Source organism: Thunnus albacares, chromosome 8 (assembly GCF_914725855.1).
Source record: "Thunnus albacares chromosome 8, fThuAlb1.1, whole genome shotgun sequence".
Taxonomy (NCBI): domain Eukaryota; kingdom Metazoa; phylum Chordata; class Actinopteri; order Scombriformes; family Scombridae; genus Thunnus; species Thunnus albacares.
Genome location: NC_058113.1, coordinates 18,922,309 through 18,938,302, shown reverse-complemented (window position 1 = coordinate 18,938,302; position 15,994 = coordinate 18,922,309). Strand labels below are relative to the sequence as shown.

The 15,994-nt window shown below is 39.3% G+C and overlaps 1 protein-coding gene across 2 annotated transcripts; it reads right to left on the bottom strand.

Moving 5' to 3' along the window:
* Positions 1 to 56: 56 nt before the first annotated feature.
* Positions 57 to 14,287, bottom strand: LOC122987723 (phosphatidylinositol 4-phosphate 5-kinase type-1 alpha-like). Of its 2 annotated transcripts, XM_044359742.1 has the most exons (17): positions 14,217 to 14,262; positions 11,970 to 12,008; positions 10,791 to 10,825; positions 9,769 to 9,861; positions 9,396 to 9,526; positions 9,165 to 9,282; positions 8,015 to 8,167; positions 7,582 to 7,881; positions 5,068 to 5,303; positions 4,852 to 4,935; positions 4,681 to 4,729; positions 4,400 to 4,484; positions 4,092 to 4,262; positions 3,799 to 3,931; positions 3,642 to 3,704; positions 3,426 to 3,525; positions 57 to 3,294 (listed from the first exon to the last, which is right to left on the bottom strand). In XM_044359742.1, the coding sequence occupies exons 1-17, from the start codon at positions 14,260 to 14,262 to the stop codon at positions 3,292 to 3,294; spliced, it is 1,839 nt and encodes a 612-aa protein (XP_044215677.1). In that variant the 3' UTR covers positions 57 to 3,291. The 2 variants fall into 2 exon arrangements, with proteins under 2 accessions (XP_044215677.1, XP_044215678.1); XM_044359743.1 differs by lacking the exon at positions 11,970 to 12,008 and having other exon boundaries at positions 14,217 to 14,287.
* Between the last annotated feature and the right edge of the window lie 1,707 nt (positions 14,288 to 15,994).

The window sequence follows — 15,994 nt, the reverse complement described above, 5'->3', positions numbered from 1 at the left end:
ACAACCACCATATGACAGGAAATTAGATAATATCCACTAACAAAGAGACCCAAAACCAAGATTTAGAAAATATGTTTAATCCTTTAAAATCAGACATGAAAACATCACCACCACATAACTGAAACATGGCAGGAGGGACAGGCAGCACATATTGCATGAGAAGGCATTTCAGTGACTCCTATGTACATATACACATTTTATACACAGTAAAAATATAGTAATTGAAGCATATAGGACAACCAGCAACATTGGCTCGTGGGCCGTGTGAAACATTCATGTAGAAAAGCATGGGAGATTAACAACCCAGAATCATTATGGAGAGAATATATCTATCATATCACAATCTAAACATGAAATATAAAAAGTGAAATTGTCAAATAGTCCCCCTTCATAGGCAACACACGCTATAAAGTTTCAGACATCCTTCTGTCAGTATACAGTATACGTACAATCATCTAAGATACATAATACAACTTTATCATTTCAGCCAACAGCAATCAATCATATTAATAAATATACTTCTTTGAACTGAAAGGTGGCATATTGTGGTTTATATTGCATTACTTCAAATATATTGTAGTGTCTACACTTAGTGCACCGACATTTAAGCACCGAAGGATTACGTTTTTTTTGTGCCATGGTGTAGTACATAACAACTGTAACAGAAACTCCTCTGTATCCAGCAATTACACAGTACCACCGACCCAAAAAACAAAAACAAACAAAAAAAAAAAAGGTCTGCAAGAGTTGTAACATAATACAGCTGTCACAAATAGTATCTGGATTTGTCTAATCTTAAAGTATTGGAGCATTGGAGTGTTTTTCTTTGGTGGCTTTTTCTCCCTAAACCAACAGAAAATGACTTTAAACTGATCTGCTTGAAATCCATATTTTAAGTTTTCGCATAATACCAGAAATAAGTATTTTCAAATACATCATCTCAACTAGACAACAGATTGTAAAAGAGGGGTTCTACTAGCTACAACACATGTAGTAAATTAAACATGAATTTCACAGGAATGTGGTGGTGAATCTTGAAATGTCTCCGGCCACGTGGTAAACCAATTCTTCAGAAAAAAACAAAAAACAAACAAAAAAAAAATTCTTTACAGGGACTGGGGTTTGTGTCAGATACAGCTTATCAGACATGAAACTATTTAGCAAAGAAAACCAAAAAAAAAAAACATCCAGTTTAATAATAGATCCTTTAAAAACACAGGTCAACCCAGTGTTATTACCATATACAACATATCAGTCCATGCAGGTGTCCAGGAGTGTCTAATTTCATTTTCATGACTGTACTGGATCCTGAACGTCTCACCCGTCTCCTCTGCTTTTCTCTTTGGTGCCACGACTGGCTCATAATACAAAAGGCTCAGTCCTAAATCCTCAAATGTGCATTGATGAACAATGAGTAATTTTCCTTCTTTCTGTATCCACAACTCACGACCCCCCACCCCCACCCACCCCCTTTTCTCCCTCTCTGCTGCATAGACCACATGTGCCTAACAAACACGAACAGCAGTTCATTCGATGAGATGACGTCTAAGATCTTCAGGTTTGCTACAGTCACTTGGTAGTGATTAAAAAAATGTCTGTAACGGAAATCACTGGGGTAAACAGCTTTCTGCCAGCCACCTCAATAGCTTGTTTAGTGCTCTAAACAATAAGATAAACATAAAACATTTCATGAAAACACAAAAGCAGTTTTTTATGAATAGCCAAGTAAAAGCTGAGTACTACTACATACAAAAAAAATACAAAAATTGGTTATACACATGGTTAATAATGTTGGTCCAAGAGTGGATGTGGGCAGTGGTCATTTCTGTAACCAGCAGAAATGATCAATAAAGAGACAGACATCCTAACTGTCTGATGTCGGGAGAAGATAACCAAAAGGGATTGTAATAGTGTTTGCGTTAAAATCTCTGAAATTCTTTTAAACCCTGACAATTGTTTGGTTGATCCAGACATACAAATGGCAGTTTGATGACTTCAGCTATAGTGATAAGGCAGGTTTGTATCTGCTACTAGAGCACTAACCTGTAAAAAAAAAAAGTCAGCTATACATCCCGTGTTAGTGGAGGGACAAAACATGTAAAGGCACAGACATGACAGACATGTGACAGTAGCTGGAAATTATTATTCTTCTATTAACTTAATAGCGTGACTTAACTTAACAGCATCTACTGGCCAGCAATGCTGTCAACAGCTCTTCTCTCTGTATGAATTTATATTTTAGCACATATGGTCACATCAGAGGGGGAGATTTTCAGGGCTGCACAATATGGTCTGCCATGTTAATAAGACACATTCTATAAGAAAAAACATAGTAATGTACATTCAGCAGTGGTAAGATCTAGCCGGACCTTTGCAGCACCACCATGGCTTCCAGCAGAATAATTTATAAAGACTAAATGATCATAATAGGTCTGATTCAAAATCTGCTTTCAAACAAATACTGCACATCCACAATCAGTGAAATGAAATGCATACATGATTGTAGAGTGGACAGCAGCAAGTGTTGATTTGAATGATTTCTATCGATGACGAACAAGAGAACCACCGTTAGCTCAGAGTGCGCCTGCTCATGAGGAGTGCTGATGGGAAATGGATGTGTGGTAACAGGAACATTAGAGTGTGAGTCATGGAAATGTGAACCCACTTAGACACAGCGCCAAAAAAAAAAAAAAGTCACTCGACAAATACAGGCTATGCCCTTCATGTGCTTTTAAGTGTTGTGTGTGTTTCTGCTGAACTGCTGTCTGTGCCCACTCGCATGCCCTTCATGCTGTGAAAAAGTGGGTGGGATGACTGACTCTTCGTCATCCGCTGGTGACTGGGGCATGAGCTTTTTACAACATATGACTAATCATTTAGTTGGGATTATGTCATGGCAGCAGACATACATGTTGTGAATATGGGGGAAAAGAAAAGCTTTGTTTAATTAATGTAATGCTGCCGGAGCTACTAAAGAGCTGCCAATTCAGGGTCATGAGCCTTTTTTTTCCAGGTGTTTAAAGAAAAAGACAACAGAGCTTTGGGTGGACAAATGTGTGCACGCACCACTGCCACCGATCCCACCATTGCTTTCTGCTTCGTCACAACCTCCACTCCACCTGGCTGCTTCATCCAGCATCCTCTGTATATACTTGTAGGGCTGAGAAAACAACAGAGGTGCAACGGAGGGTCCACAGTGGATGCGGGTGACTTTCACTCTCTTTATCCTTACTTCCGCCCACCTCACCTCTTCCAGAAACTTCTCATCTTTAGATGGCACTGTGTCCGTTTTTACTGTGAAGATCAAACCAATATCAAGATTATGAAGCTGAATAAGAAATTTACAACTAATAACCATTTACTAATTCATAATGTCATGGTTTTAGTAGTGATGTGTGTATATGTGCACGATTTTTGAGACTTACAAAACAGATGTTGGTCTCAGGGATGATGTCAGATAGTGAAACTACATCTTCGTTTCCGGACAGGTTGCCTGAATTATCTACAGTCTCTTCTGCCCCCAAACTGGAACAGAGCAAATGCAATTAATGAGACAAGATGACTAAGACAAGTGAGACAAACAACTTGATGAGGTTGTTTATGTTTATGACCAATAATTGCTGTCTGGGAACCAGCAGTACCTGTGGGAAGCACCCTGGTCGTGATCTGTGTTAGCCGCTTTGTGCACTTCCACCCCTACAGACCTACAGAGAAAAGTCAGAGCAGATGATATAAAAACAGTGTGAAAGTGAAATGGAAGAATAAAAGTCATGTATTATTATCTTGGTGATGTTTTACCGTAGAGGGGGAGAGGTGGAGGGAACTCCTGTGCTTCCTAGTGATGAGGTGGACAGGTTGGCCTCACAGTCAGCAGAGTTTTCTACCAGCGGAGGGGTCCTCGGAACAAGATCTGGTCTGCCCAACTGCACGCCTGACAGCAAATCATCAACAGGAAACCGGATTATTGCACATTTCGACACCAGTACCTCCAATCTGAGTACAGCTATGAGAAAAGTTGTGGTTGTGGATACAATAAACCGCAAATCTTCTTCATGTTCTGATTACTTTGCTTGTGATGCCTCAGTTCTTACCGCTGTCAGCCTCTGAGTCTGTGCTTTTATAGTGGCTGTGGTAGACTAGTCTGGAGTCAACAGATGACTGTCCTGTTAGTTGGGAGAGTGGGGTCGGACCTCCCAGGGTGGGGGCCCTCCTGAGCCCTCCCTGACCTCCACCACGGCTCTTCTTAGATGGTGATGGTTTTACTGAAGATGACAAAGGCCATAAAGGGAGAAATGATCAATTCAAGACTTTTTCACTCTTGTGTTTTCTCCACCGTCAGGTCATCATGATATTAACTTCCATTCAGGGGATTTAAAAATAAACACACACACATACTTACGTGGAATTTTCCTGAAAACTGTGTTGCACATGAATTGCTGGAAACGATCTGCGTAGAAACCAGGCCTGTGAACTGAGACTGTGTCCTACAATTAAAACAGTAACAGAGCTATTAGAGTCTGATATTATGTACTATGTATGTATTATGTATTATGTAAGTCTAGATGCAACCAAAACTTACTACTACAAGATATGGGTTTCATATTAACACAATTTATAGCCATAAATCTCTCTCTGAGCCTCTGCACTTAAAGACTCTTTAATTAGTGTGTTGGCTCTTACCCCGTCATGGACCAAGGCCTTCCAGGAGTGCTCCAACTTCTTAATAAATCTAAAGAGTAGGACATAATTAAATGATATACTGCAAATTAAATAACGGGTAATGTAGGTAGGAAGCTTGCTTATTAATTAAAAAAGAAAGAGGAACTGATTTCGATGCTATGAGACACCAACCTGTAGGACTGCAGAATGTCAATGATGCCGATGTAGATCAGTAACCTGTCTCCTCTATTATTACGAGCTGGGATACCCCCCATGCTGGAAGGACAAGGCCAGAGCAAAAACAACAGATCACTGAATTGTCATTTCCCAGTCACAGATTACACTACAAAGCAAACACTGCAGTTCAAACGCAGCTCTTCTGGTGGTTGGTTAAACAATAAGACTCACTGATCTTCTGAATCCAAAGCTCCCTTTCCACGAGCTTCCCCCTGGATGGACTCCATGGCTGTACAGTACAGACTTTTCTGGGCTTGCGGCCGGCGCTGATCTGGGGTCACTGCTCCCTCCGATCCCCCACTGTCCCCTGAATTGCCCCCAGCACGGTCCCGCTCTCGACAGGCCTGCTCCATGTTGTGGATGCCCATCAACAGACTGTAATCCATGATCTTGAAACTCTGTAAGAGCTACATAATACATACAAAAACAATGATTGAGTTGACATGATCAGCAATCGGAGCAACCCTTCATGACATGAAATTTACACACACAGTTTGATGACAGCAGTGTTTTGGTGAGCTTTCTTTTGTATTTTGATTAGTTTAATGGTTTGAAGTACACTGACAGAGACGATTGAATAGAGGGGTACGATAGTACTATAGTAGGAAACACTAGCAAACTTTTACACACAAAATATTCACAACATTTTGAATGATATAATACTTCCTAAAACTGGATGCTGCTTCAATCATGAGCATTGTTTGTGTTGTGGTACTTTTTTGTTGCTTAAAAATGTTTTTCAAAAGTTTAATTTTGTTTTTAATGTTAAAATGTAACATTTTTAAAAAATATATCTATATAGTGGAGAGTGGTTGACCCTAAAAGAGGTGCATTTACCTTATTCAAAAATGTTGACTGGGATAAAGGTTAAAAATTCTTTTTAGCAATGCCAATGCCATCTAAATAGGATAAAAAGGATAGGCTGATATGACCTATAGACTGTAAAAATGATGGACATAGGCACTGTCACTCATTGGTTTTTGGCATTTTGACCGTCACCATCTTGGATTTTAGAGCCAGAAGTGACGAGAAGTGACCATATTTGGACAAGAGGGTGGAGCTGAGCCTAACGCTAGCTGGTAGCTTGGTTAACACAGTGCATTTACTGTCTATGGTTAACTGTGATAATGCTAATGCTATTTTTTGCCAGTGAAAAACAGGCTTAAAACCATTAAAACAAAATGTTCTTATCGGAAAACTGAACACCTGACAATCAAAGTGGTAGTACAATCAAACGCTGAACAAGACTTTTTTAGGTGACAAAAATGTTACAATTAACTTTCATTCACAGAAAAAACACTGAAATAACGACGACTATGGCTACACTTTCACTCTGTGAATCTGGGGTTACGCCTGTTTATGTTGCCGTGGTAGCAACTTGTCAATCACAATGTAGCCACGCACTAAGGCACCCTGCTTTATCATCAAATTTAAATTAAATGGGACCATAATTTACAAAATGAACATCATGCTGTATTGAAGACTTGATATTAGCAATTGAAACCATAAACTCATTTAGAAAGTGTTTACTGAGTTAATACATCAAGTGAGAAGTAGGGTCAAATTGTCACTGACTTCCATACAATACTTGTATACCTCCATAATACTTGTACAATAAAATTAGGGTGAGATACAGATGAGCAACACCAATACCCGATAAGACAGCGACAGTTCGCTTTTACAATAGTACACAACCAGTCACAACAACACATTGACAGAGTGGTCGTGCTGGTTGGGTTAACAGAGAAGATCACTCAAAAGTGTTGATAGGTGGATTTAGACCAGAGGAATGTAAATGTATGGACTGTAGAAGTAAAGTAACAGTGACTCAGCAAACACAAAGAAGGATTAGCCTCTAAAGGCTCTGCCGTGTGTATTATTTGATTTTCCCAAGACTGATCAACTAAATTATATAGAACATAAAGATATCCTGTGTTAACATCAATGATAAATGCCGCCAGCCACTTCCATCATTTGAAAAGGTGTCATCCCTCAAAGTAAACAGAGTATTAGTTTGCAGTGTCATGAAAGCTTGAGTCATCTCTTAAACACTAGACTCCTGTTGATGATCCTTAGACTGCCAGCAGTGCTGGAGTTCCATACTAAGCAACAAACAACCTTGAGAACTGCCTTAAAAGAAACAGAAAATTATGAGTTTAAGAGAAAATAACTAATTTCACTTCCCTTAAGTATTACCTTTTCAAAAGGTGGTTATCGTGGCTGTTGCTTAGTCTGTCCATTTGTGTGCAGAACACAATTTTTTATAATATTTATTGGTACCCTACAGAACAAAATCTATCCACTATGTCATTGGAAAAATTAAATTTTAATTTTTGCTGGCATTAGGTTGGTCCTTTTAAAAGACGACCTGGAAAAACCTGAGTTATAAAGTGACTGTCTCTAAAATATCTTTGGTAATTCCGCAAATTTGTTTGAGCACTGCGATTATTAAGATTTGTTGGTCAGAAAGTTTGATTCGATATATTTATTTGGTAGTTATGTGATGGCACAATGATAATGTATTCTGCTGGTGTACTATCTGAACTTGTTTAGGAATTTTAATATACTTGCATATTCAACAGTGCATATAAATGTTACCAGTAATTCCATGTGGGCTGAGAGGCTTGAGTGCATGCTACTTGAATAAAAATCAGTCAATGAAAAACAAGTGTCTCTCTGACTCACCAAGCAGTCCCTCTGTATAGTCTTGCACAGGGCATTGTAGTTGTCCGCTTCCAGCAGCAGGCCGTCAGGCAAGTCCTGGATAAAGTCTAGGTCTTTGTATGTGGGAACAGCCTTTTCTCTTTCTTTAGGTGATGCTCGTCTCTTATAGGTGGAGCCCTTCAGGTCATATTTGAGGTGCATGGGGATGATCCGAGGCAAAAGATTGTTCATCACTACAATACGGATATTCTTGCCTCCTGCCTGAACACAGTAGAGTCCGTAGAACTTGGGTAGCAGGGTGCGCTTGTTTTGGTTTATATTCTAGAAAGGAGGAGGAAAAAAGAAATTGGAAAAACATGATTAGAGTTCCCACTCATTCAAGGCACCTACTCTCCAGATAATTATGGTTATTGAAATTATCATCACTCATACTGAACACACTCCCACTTCTCACCATGAAGTATCCAGGAAGGAGTTTCTGGAGAAACTCTGCCTCTTTGTGTTGAACAGTCTTGATGATGAACTCATCATCACTAGAGACGTAGAAGAGGGATCCGCTGGCACCAGGGTTGGACAGCTCGATCAGTGGCTCGCTACACAGAGAATACTTCAAGAGACAGAAGAGTGCATTAGTATCCAGTCAAAACAGAGCACACATGTTGGCATAACCAGAGCTCTAATTAAATGAAACAAGTGGTTCTTAACCTGGGGGTTGGGTACCCCCGGGAGGTCGCTAGGATGTTGCAGAGGAGTCACAGAAAGGGTGCATAAATAAATTAACATGAAATAAAAAGCACGTAAAAACATTGCTTGAGTTTTTTATTTTATTTTGAGTGCATAATAGCACCAACTGGCCACTTGATAGAAACACATTGACGTCTGACACGACTCCTGATTGAAACAAATTGCTTTGTTGGCATGGTTGACGTACAGAGACATGGAACAATTTCTAAACAGGAGCAGAAAATCTCAAAATGCTGACATAAGGAAACTGTCAGCAGAGAAAGAAAACGCTGGAGAAAACACTGTTATTAAATATGACAAAAAGTGCTGGGAGTAGCCTATGTCCAAGTCTACCTACACAGGAGGTCTAGTGTAATAAGAGCAGCAGCAGTAACTTCAGTCTTCTATCTGTGTCTACACAGGATGCATTCAGGTGCAGTATTGAGTGTAGGTCACCTGCATTTTGGCAGCACTCAGAGCCCAATATACAATTACTATAGTTACACATGTAAAACAGAAGAAAAGCATAAAAATAAGCTTTGGGTTGCTGTTACATGGGTATGGCAGATACAAGCTGACATGCTGCCTGTGTAGATGGCTGTATTGATTAAAATATTAGTGTATCTGTTACATCAGATGCACATTAAGATGGATGACTGAATCACAAGACTGTAACGCTGAATCGCTGCAGAGAAACACCACAGAATATTAGGTGAGACTTTCTTACCATGTGCAAAACATTTTCAGTCTCAAAAGGTGATCACACTCGCTAAAAGGCTGATCTAAATAATTCCAACATATAAATCTGTGTTAAGTGTCTTAAATCAAAACAAGAACAGTTCTTGTAAACATGGCAGTGTGAATTTGGTCTAAGTACTGACCAGGTAGTCATCTGGCCGAATGCCAAACAGTTCTCTGAAGTAACGGAAGGCAATGGGAGCGTAGGTCTTAAAACGAAAGTCACTGTAGTGATGAGCAGGAGTCAAGTTACTGCCTTCACTGAAACACACGAGAGAGAGCAAGAGATAGAGAGACCATAAGAATCTACATGAACCCCAAAAATAAAACCACAAATTCAATACATTCACTCAGTTACGCCTTCTGTAACCAACCTGGGGAAGAAGATGCTTTCGACCACCACAAAGTCCTGCATGAGAACATCTCGTTCTGCTTTTTGGCTCAAGCTGCCAACTGTGTGAGTGATGCCCAGTTGGATGGCACCTTTTAGGGCAGATGATGTAGTCTGCAGGGGTAAGAGAGGAAAAAAATAATAAGCACTGGAACAAACAATATTTTACGCCTCTGACTTCTATAGTTTCACTCACTATTCTTGGGTGTCTAGTCAAAGGAATTTCCAAACTATTTTTAGAATATAAACACAAAACACGTAGGCGTACACACTGATCCTTCTTCACTTTTCAACTCTGCTGCTCAGTGTTGTGGGTGTCAACAATCTGATGTCACTGACCCCTGCCCTGTTCTAACCTTTTTATAGGTGGTCTCTCCCGTGGTGGTCTCAACACCCCGGTGTCCAATAGTCTTCTTCATGCTCTGAGTTGTGCCTGAAGAGCCAGGCATCTGAGGAGAGGGACAGAGAGGAAAACATTCAAATACAATAAAATACAGCCTGATGTGTGTTTGTGAACATAGAAGGCAAAGAGCTAGATGTACGCAAGCTTTAGGCCATATTGGGTAAACATCTTCACGTGACGACCTTATCCTGTGTTCGCACAGCCATCATCTCAGCTGAAAAGTCGCTGAACTCTGAGCTAAGGTCAACTTGTGTGGCGGATGAATGAAAATAATGTCAGTTGGTCTGCTGTGACCAATACCTTAATGTCCACTGAGTATGTGTTTTCTGCTTTAGTAAATAACGCAGGATCTGGATGTGTCGCATTCCTGCTCTGGCATAAATAGACCCAGCGTGTTCGGATAGTGGGACTGGAGGAAAAGAGCAGTGGGTTGGACGCTCTGGCCGGTGGACACTGCCACACAGGCTAGAATGACAGCAGAGCGTCTCCAACAGATGCGATGGAGCCAGAATGCGACACAGCCAAATCCGGTGGACACTGGCCCTGACTGTAACAGAGATGTACCAAATAAACCTACATTAGTTTGTCCTTTCCGCCTGCCTCTCTCTTTTTGCCAAAATCTCCATCCCTACAACAAATATCCTCATATTTTTATTGTTATTCTTTAGATTTTCAATGGCACTATAACACTGCATACTCTCCTAAAATACAAGATACTGTTGTCCTCATGTTCCTCGGGCATTTATTAACCTGATTTCACCTGTACAACACAGGCCAGTCCCTTACTTCCATCAAAACCCAATGAGCTTTCGGTGATGGATGTCTCAAACTGATGACTGCATGAATACAGGCTTGAACTCTCTAAATTTGTTCTCCTTCCCTCCTCAGAGTTGACTGGAACAACATTTACTTTACTTGGGGCTGTAATGCAGTCGTGTTTTGTCAATTCAGTGAGGCAATTGTTGATGTATTCACCTCTGGAGGGGCCACTTTTATGATGCCGCTGGTCCCTAAAGAGAGAAAAACAAAAGTTAGAGAAAGACAATGACTCTTGGGAATCTAAAAGGAAAAACTCTGAAGACTTAAGGAACCACTAGTTTCTTTGTTGTTGACTCAACTTCATGAAACCTGTAAATGTCAACCCATGCAGTCAGAGTAAACTTTTGAAGTTTGAGTTGGCAGCTTTTAACATGGAAGAATTTGTTAATGGAGGTTTAAGAATCCCTTTGCTGGTTAATTAGCAGGGCTATTTCCAGCACTGGCTGATGAGTATAATGCCAATGATGAGCCCAGACCTAAATGTAGCCACAGTTACTCACTGTTGCTCTTGATACCACCAGCTTTATGTGAACTGGAACTACTTCTCCCCTGAGCTGGCTGCTCCAGATTCATCTGGCCCCTGATGATGAATATCTACATTCACCACCTCCCTTTGAAAAACAGTACCACTTCTAGCTCTTTCTGCAACAGCCTACTTTGTATCTCACGGTAACTTTGTGATTAATATTTTGATTAAGTCCAATATGCTAACATTATGACTACCTAATGCTTGTTAAATTAAGCCATTCAGCAAGCTCAACTGATCAGCATAGGTAGCAGTAGTCTCCTTGAAAGTTTGTACCGTCAACAAGCAAACACCTCTGGAAAACCACAGATAAAAAAGTTAAATGGGTTTAACTTCCTGTGTACGCATGATGACAAAAACAGCACACAGTAGTTTTGAAAGAAAAGCACACAACTGAAATGAAAGAAAAAGTCAACATGAATTCCTGTGTCCTTACATAAACTTGCTGTTTAAACCTACTTTCTCACCCACTCTGTGAGCACCTCTAGCCTGTAACCAATGGCAACAGCTGCTTCAATGCTGCAGTGCTACGGGTCAATATATACAAAAAGGATGCTGGGGAGTTTATACACCTGTAGTAACAATCCTGTGTGTGAAAACTCATCTGTGTTAATGATATGGCAGCATCACTGAATGCCATGCATCTCTTTTCAGTTAGCAGGGACACACTGCAATCCACCGGGGAGACAATGAGCATCATTCTGCCCACATTCCCTCTTATTATGTAAAACAACACACTATATCGTCACTACTCATGCAGTTTCTGCTCACACATACACACACAGAGAAACACACACCCATGCGAGTACCTCGCTGAAATGCTCGCCTCCAGAACTGAGTCCTAATATCTGTGGAGCAGGATATGGTCAGCCTAAATGGCTTAACCTAGTAAATGAGCAACACTACGCCAACTTAATGCATGAGTGTATTTAAGTATGAGAACATATGCTTAATAAACAGAGATGCAAAGATTAGTCAATTACTCGATTAACAAAATCATTCTAGATTTTTATTATATTATTACATATATATACATATATATATGTATATATATATATATATATATATATATACACACAAAATGACTTGTTCAATACGACATGTTTTGATTAACTGTTTATTTCAACTTTTAAGTAACAGCCTTAATAGTTTTAACTTCTCAAATGTGAAAAATATGCTGCTTTTACTTAAAAGTAAATTGAATATCTTTAAGTTTCGGACTGTTGGTCGGACAAACCTGGACATTTGATGACATCACCTTTAGGGAACTGTGATGGGCATTTTTCACAATTTTCTGATGTTTTACTGACCAAGAAGATGAATCAATTGATAAAGAATATTATCGGCAGATTAACTGGTTATAAAAATGATCATAAGCGGCAGTTCTTTTCAAAACATTGCAATTTTCAGTGTCAGCATATTACTAGATAATAACACATGCTGTGCAGCAGATTTAGGGTAGAAATTAGACTAACCCAATTACTTAACAATGACTTTAGCTTGTCAGTGGCTGGACTTAAGACAATAGGCAAACCATCTGTTCCTCTCTGTATACTAAACAAGTCCCTGCCAGCCTTGTTCACATGTAGCCTGCAGCCTGCACAAGGCAAGAATATGGGACATGAACAGTCTCTCAACATCATTTTCTGTCTATGAAGACTCCATAAATATACTGGTTCTTAGCCCGATTAGGAAACAAGGCTAATAAGGACTAGTACGGAAACCACATTATGTTACTGTCACTCAAGTGTATGTGAGTGTGTGTGTGTGTGTTTGACAGAAAGCTGTATCTTGTATTTGTACAGTCTCGGGCTCTCAGCCATGTGGGAGCCACAAGAGTGCGGTCGAAGCCACTATTTTTATTCACTGATTCAGACTGGGCGGCTACACAGAGAAGAGCAACTCCTCTGTACACAGGAAAGCTAAGAAGTGCCGCACAACTAAATGGATTAACAAGATGCAACGTCCCCCTCATCTGTCCTGTATTCAGAAAATAAGAAACTCCTGAAAGCATTTCATCAGTATATATGTTGCCACTGAAAACAAGTGAGAGACCAGTTCATCATCAAGTCACCATACTTCGGTCTGATATTAAGAAAAGACTTAATTGGCCCAGAGGGAAATTTGCTTTGGACTCACAATGCTGTACACTACCAAATAATTCAATATTACTTCTCATCATACATCTCATAAATACCATATTAAAAAAGTACAATGATTACATGAAATTACTGAAAACTGAATAAAAACAAAAAAAAAAAACTATAAAAACTTAAAAAGATCCTGGAGAAGCAGCCTTTCATCAGGTGAACAGAAGCTCATTAATTAGATAAGCATAACATGTAGGAAATCATTAAGATCTATATTTATTTTGATAACACCCCACCTACACTGTGAATCTTTGAAAAGTAGCTGATGGGGGGATAGTGTTGAAGGTAGCCTACTTGATAGAAAATTATTTTTTATTGCTATCTTGACCACAAACCTGGTCAGACAGACGGGGGAAGAGGAGGGGGTGAACAGGCGAGGAAGGCGAGATGATAACAGAGTAGCTACCGTTAATTTCCCCTTTATTTACTAATAAATAAAACGATATTTATCTGTAAACCTCACCCTTTGACCTCCTGCGTCCAGCTAACTCAACGCTACCCTTCAATAACACACAAACAGCGAGTTAACGAAATGACCGGCTTGATAACAAAACACAACACTTGAGCCAACGTGGTTTGGGGTAATTAAGTTATTTCTTTACGTTATTAACCTCAACAAATAGGTCGATATAACTGGTTTTGACTTGCTTAACGCTTCGTGAGGTTAACAATGGCACTAATAAAGGTTTAGTAACTAGGTAGCTAACTAAACAAGCTAGCCGCTGCTTGGTTCATTTGTTAGGCTGAAAGCCTCGTTGCTAGCTTAGTTAGCTAACTGGCTAACCGGGACACGATAAAGCCACAGTCACCGCATTTAAACACTCTCATCTCTACAAAAATATCACACAGATCCATTTGTGTGTTCGTTTAAAGACAACAAAGGAATAATATTTAGCAGCTAGCTACCTGTCGGGGCTGTTGATCCCGAGTCTGCTGTCCCAGCAGTCGCCATTACGATTTGACTGTTCACATCACAGACAGCGCCGACAGTTGAATTCTGCTGCTCACGTCGCAGCAGCACCACAGCGCCCCCAGTGGACAGAGGCGGTTCAGGTTTAAAGGAAGGGTTCACATTTTCTTCAAGTCTGTCCTAAAACAATAGTCAGGTGCCAGAATGAACATTGCAATAGTTGTTTCCCTTGTCATAATCATTCTTCCTGTTCATAAGGGATTAGAAGATCCCTTCATAATCCACTTACAATGTAAGCGATGGGGACCAAAATCTACAAGCCTCCTTCTGCACAAAAATGTGTTAAAAAAAAATTTACTAGACTTGCTTACAGAATCTCTTCTGACCCCTCACATGTTTTAAATTGAGAATACCAACTTTTGCCCTCTAATAGGTGAGGTAATCAGCTGCTAACTGAGATTTGATGTGATATGTATGATTGCCATGACTGTTTGATGTTTTGTACGTCTATGAGAAGTGTCATATGTGTAACTGTATATTTAATATGTGCGTAAACCTCTGAAACAGAACTGCCTGAGGAAGCAAAATGAAGTTCAGTGTAAACTGACAAGAAAGTCAGATTGTATCACATCATATCTGAAGCTAATATGAAGCTTCAGTCCAAATTAGTCAAATCAAGTATATATCTTCCAATGTTAGTCTTTTTAGTGCTTAAGTTCCTCTTTTTGTTACTATGCTTCCACCACAGCTCAACAGGGAAACACAAAGAGGGAATTTGAAGCTAAAAAGACTGTAAATGTGGCAGATATCCACTTGATATGAATGATTCAGACTGCTGAAGCCTCACATAAGCTTCAGATACAGTTTTTTGCTTAAAATGAGGACTGTGGATTTTGTGCCCCATCACTGACACTGTAAGTGCATTTGGAGGGGAACGTTCATATGGACACTTGACTATTGTTTTAAGTCAGACTTGAAAAATTGTGAACCCATCCTTTAATACTAAATATTGTGACAATTTTGTGTGGTGGTTTAAAACAGGTATGCATGCAAGAATAAAGAGATGTAAGCTACAATATAACATTACAAAAGCACTACAGAGAAAAATCATAAAAACATCTGGGCTTTATGCCTTAAAAATTCAGGGATCTGTGAATATCTTACTGTAACATATTTTCAATACCTTTGACCACATTATTTACAGTATATGTTATAATTGTTTCATCAATATTCTTACTCAAAGAGCTGGCCTATGTATGATTTAATATCTGGAAATGTATGAATTTGTGCAAAAAACAAGAAAAATCTCAGTTGTTACTGTTTTATCGAACAGTAAAAAGACCATGTTTTCTTTTATGATATATGTAGATAGTTGGTCAGGTATCTATGGAAATAAGTTATATTCTAACTCCTAGTATTTTATCCTATGTAGTCTCAATTTTATAAATTACTTCTTGTTTGTGTCGTGCAACAGTTTCTTCAACAGAAGAAGAATGTTTAAATGGACCAGAAGGCAAGATGCCGATTGTTTTCTGGTGTTCACTGCCAGCTGTTAAAATGCATCCTGAAATTCCCATAAAAATCACATTTGTTGCACAGTTAAGAAACATACAGTATAACATCAGATGGTATAAATGGCAAAAAAAATATAACAGAATACATAAGCAAAATCATCATGACTTGTTAAAAAAAACACTGAAGTCTTCATGTCCATCTGTCCAGGTGATATTTTGTAAATGTGCATTTCAATTTCTATCTAAAAGACATCCTTTCA